Below are 2,500 nucleotides of genomic sequence, written 5' to 3'. Positions count from 1 at the left end.
TACACTAATCCTGGGGAAAAAACATGTAGATTGTCATCTGATGATCTCATTATTGATCCATGTACAGAGCTACTGATGTTAACCCTATTGCTGCAAAGTGTTCGTTGCAAACAGCCCATCAAAATGGTGTCCGTATCTGTTGTGTTGTAACAGATTTGGTGAGTAATAAATTATTTCAATCTTATGATGAATTTCCTTCTCCCTCAATTTGCAGCTTGACGTAAAATCTCTTGGGATTGGATTTGTTGCAGTCACTATTAAATAGGCAGCTTCTGCTGGTACCGGAGCACAAATTACGTAAAACAAAAGAAACAAAAGACAGAAAACAAAACAACTCCAAATAAAGGCTAATCCCAAGTGACCAAAAACACAATGCTTTCCGGTACCTGCAGAAAGACCCATTAAATAGCACTAGATCATTTTCACTGTCATGCAATAAAAAATAAATATGAAACCATTCTATGAAAAAGGCCAGGAACTTGGAACGTTGTAGGAAACAAATTTTTGAACCACCTTTCCAATTCTCAGGTCTGTGTGGCACATCGTTTCTGAGTTATTTGTCAAAGCATTTCACGCAACTTTATAGAGTTTTGTATGTTGGTGGATCAAAGTGGTCCACCAATATGGCGGCCGGTAATCAACGAAAATATCTGTTGTTCACTTTGCGATGAAAGACCTTACTTTTTGCTCTTGAGATAAAATACATTTGTGTATGAACACATCTCCTAATGACAAATGTACTTGAAAGGCTCAAACTGCTGAGATTCATAGGGATGGACATTTTTTTCAACCAAATACATGTAGCTTTGAATCATAGTGTCGTGCAAGGTGACAATTCGGAAATTCTCGAAACGAAAGACATCACGGAACTGGAAACTTCTAGGCCATCTTCAACCTCTTATAGATAAGAATTCAGAAGACCTTGTGACTTTGATTTTAGAATTTGATGATGTCACTGTGAAAGCCATCTATATGCTATATATATATATTTTTTATTTTTTTCTTCTGGTTAGGTAGAATGTCTCACTCCACAAATTCATGGAAAAGTTGACGTTTTAATTTTCAATCCACCTTATGTTGTTACACCATCAGAGGAGGCAAGGAAGTTTTGGTGTATTACCTATTTATTTTTCACCGCATTAAAAATAGTTGATCACAATAATTATAGGCTGGGGTGGCGAATGGTAAAATCCGAGACTTGCCGAGATGCCAAGATCCTAGTTAAAAATCCGAAAAAAAGTTCAGAGATTCAAAAAGGGTACAAACAAACCATGCAAAAACGAGACTTCGAGACTTATCAAACACGCTTTCGAGATTTCGAGATCGTTCAAAAATTTTATGATACCCACGTTTTTCTAGGTACCTTTTGCCACCCCTAATTATGTGCTAAGACAACTGTACCTGATGAATAATCATTTGCTTTTTATCATCTTGGTTAATTTTCAATTCTTTTTCTCATTTTACTCGAGGACCACACATCAGCTCCTTAGTTGTTCATAGGGCTCCATATAACTTTATTAAGAAGACAACAAAATGGATAAAATTTAAGACTTAGTCACTTAAAATCCAGAATGAGATTACAAAAATTAATATACTCCATGTTAAATGTTGGCTGAGGGTTTCGTATGTTCTTTTTCTTAGATGTGTTCAGAGTGCGTATATTTGCAGTTATGGGAACAAATTAACCCATTGACTCCTGGGGGTTCCCCATTGACGAGTAAAATTGTCTGGCATTAGACAGAGTAAAGTACTAAGTATGAAAGGTTTTTGCCGATTTAGGGGTGAGTGGGTTAATGGGACGCATAAATATAGCATTATCCACCTTTTGAACAAGTGGGTCCTGGTCTTCAAACAACTATGCCAGGAGTTTTATACAATCCTTAAATCACTGAGTGGATAAAGTATTAAAACAATAGTTTGAATAATGAATAAGCTGGCATTGTTAGGACATACGTTTAACTTCAATTAGTTGGGAAAAACAATATTGGCATTCCAATAACAGATGTCAAACCTAAGACCCTCCTAATTTACCGGGTGTGTACTCCCAAGGGAGATATAGTGTGGAGACCTGTTGAAACTCGAGGCCTTTAAATTATGAGGTGTGAAATTGCTCTTCTTGTTACTTACTTGAACTGAAAAGTTTAATTGTGGCATTTAATAAGGTGGCATTTGTGAAGTGGTTTGTGCACTTTGTGGAAGGCAATATTAGTAATGACCTATCAAACACTAAAGTGGCATTGAATGTAGGAAAATATTAATTTTTTTACATTTTTTGCCTCATTAGCGTAAGCCCATCATTTTCTAATCTATCAGACATAAAATTAGCACTGAATATCGAAAGGCCATTGCATAATGAGCTACCTCTGAAACTTTGAGTGCAATTTACCAGATAATCTCTTGGTAATGATGCTTTGAAAATTTGAAATTTTTACAAAGAGTGTATGGGCGTATTGGTACCTTGGTCACACAAGAATTTATCAGTTTTTGATGGCTAATAGCT

At 35.9% G+C, this 2,500-nt stretch overlaps 1 protein-coding gene across 2 annotated transcripts in view; it reads left to right on the top strand.

Annotated features, from left to right (window-relative positions):
• The window catches only part of LOC138004340 (methyltransferase N6AMT1-like), a 16,139-nt gene that overhangs the window by 3,362 nt on the left and 10,277 nt on the right, over positions 1–2,500 (top strand). For both annotated transcript variants that reach the window (XM_068850827.1, XM_068850828.1), the window contains exons 3-4: positions 68–158; positions 1,014–1,097. In XM_068850827.1, the coding sequence (XP_068706928.1) occupies positions 68–158; positions 1,014–1,097 (175 nt within the window). The remainder of the gene's footprint in view (positions 1–67; positions 159–1,013; positions 1,098–2,500) is intronic.

Source organism: Montipora foliosa, chromosome 5 (genome assembly GCF_036669935.1).
Source record: "Montipora foliosa isolate CH-2021 chromosome 5, ASM3666993v2, whole genome shotgun sequence".
NCBI classification, from domain to species: Eukaryota; Metazoa; Cnidaria; class Anthozoa; order Scleractinia; family Acroporidae; genus Montipora; species Montipora foliosa.
Note: the sequence above shows the minus strand (reverse complement) of the source record. Positions and strands in the feature narration are given on the sequence as shown.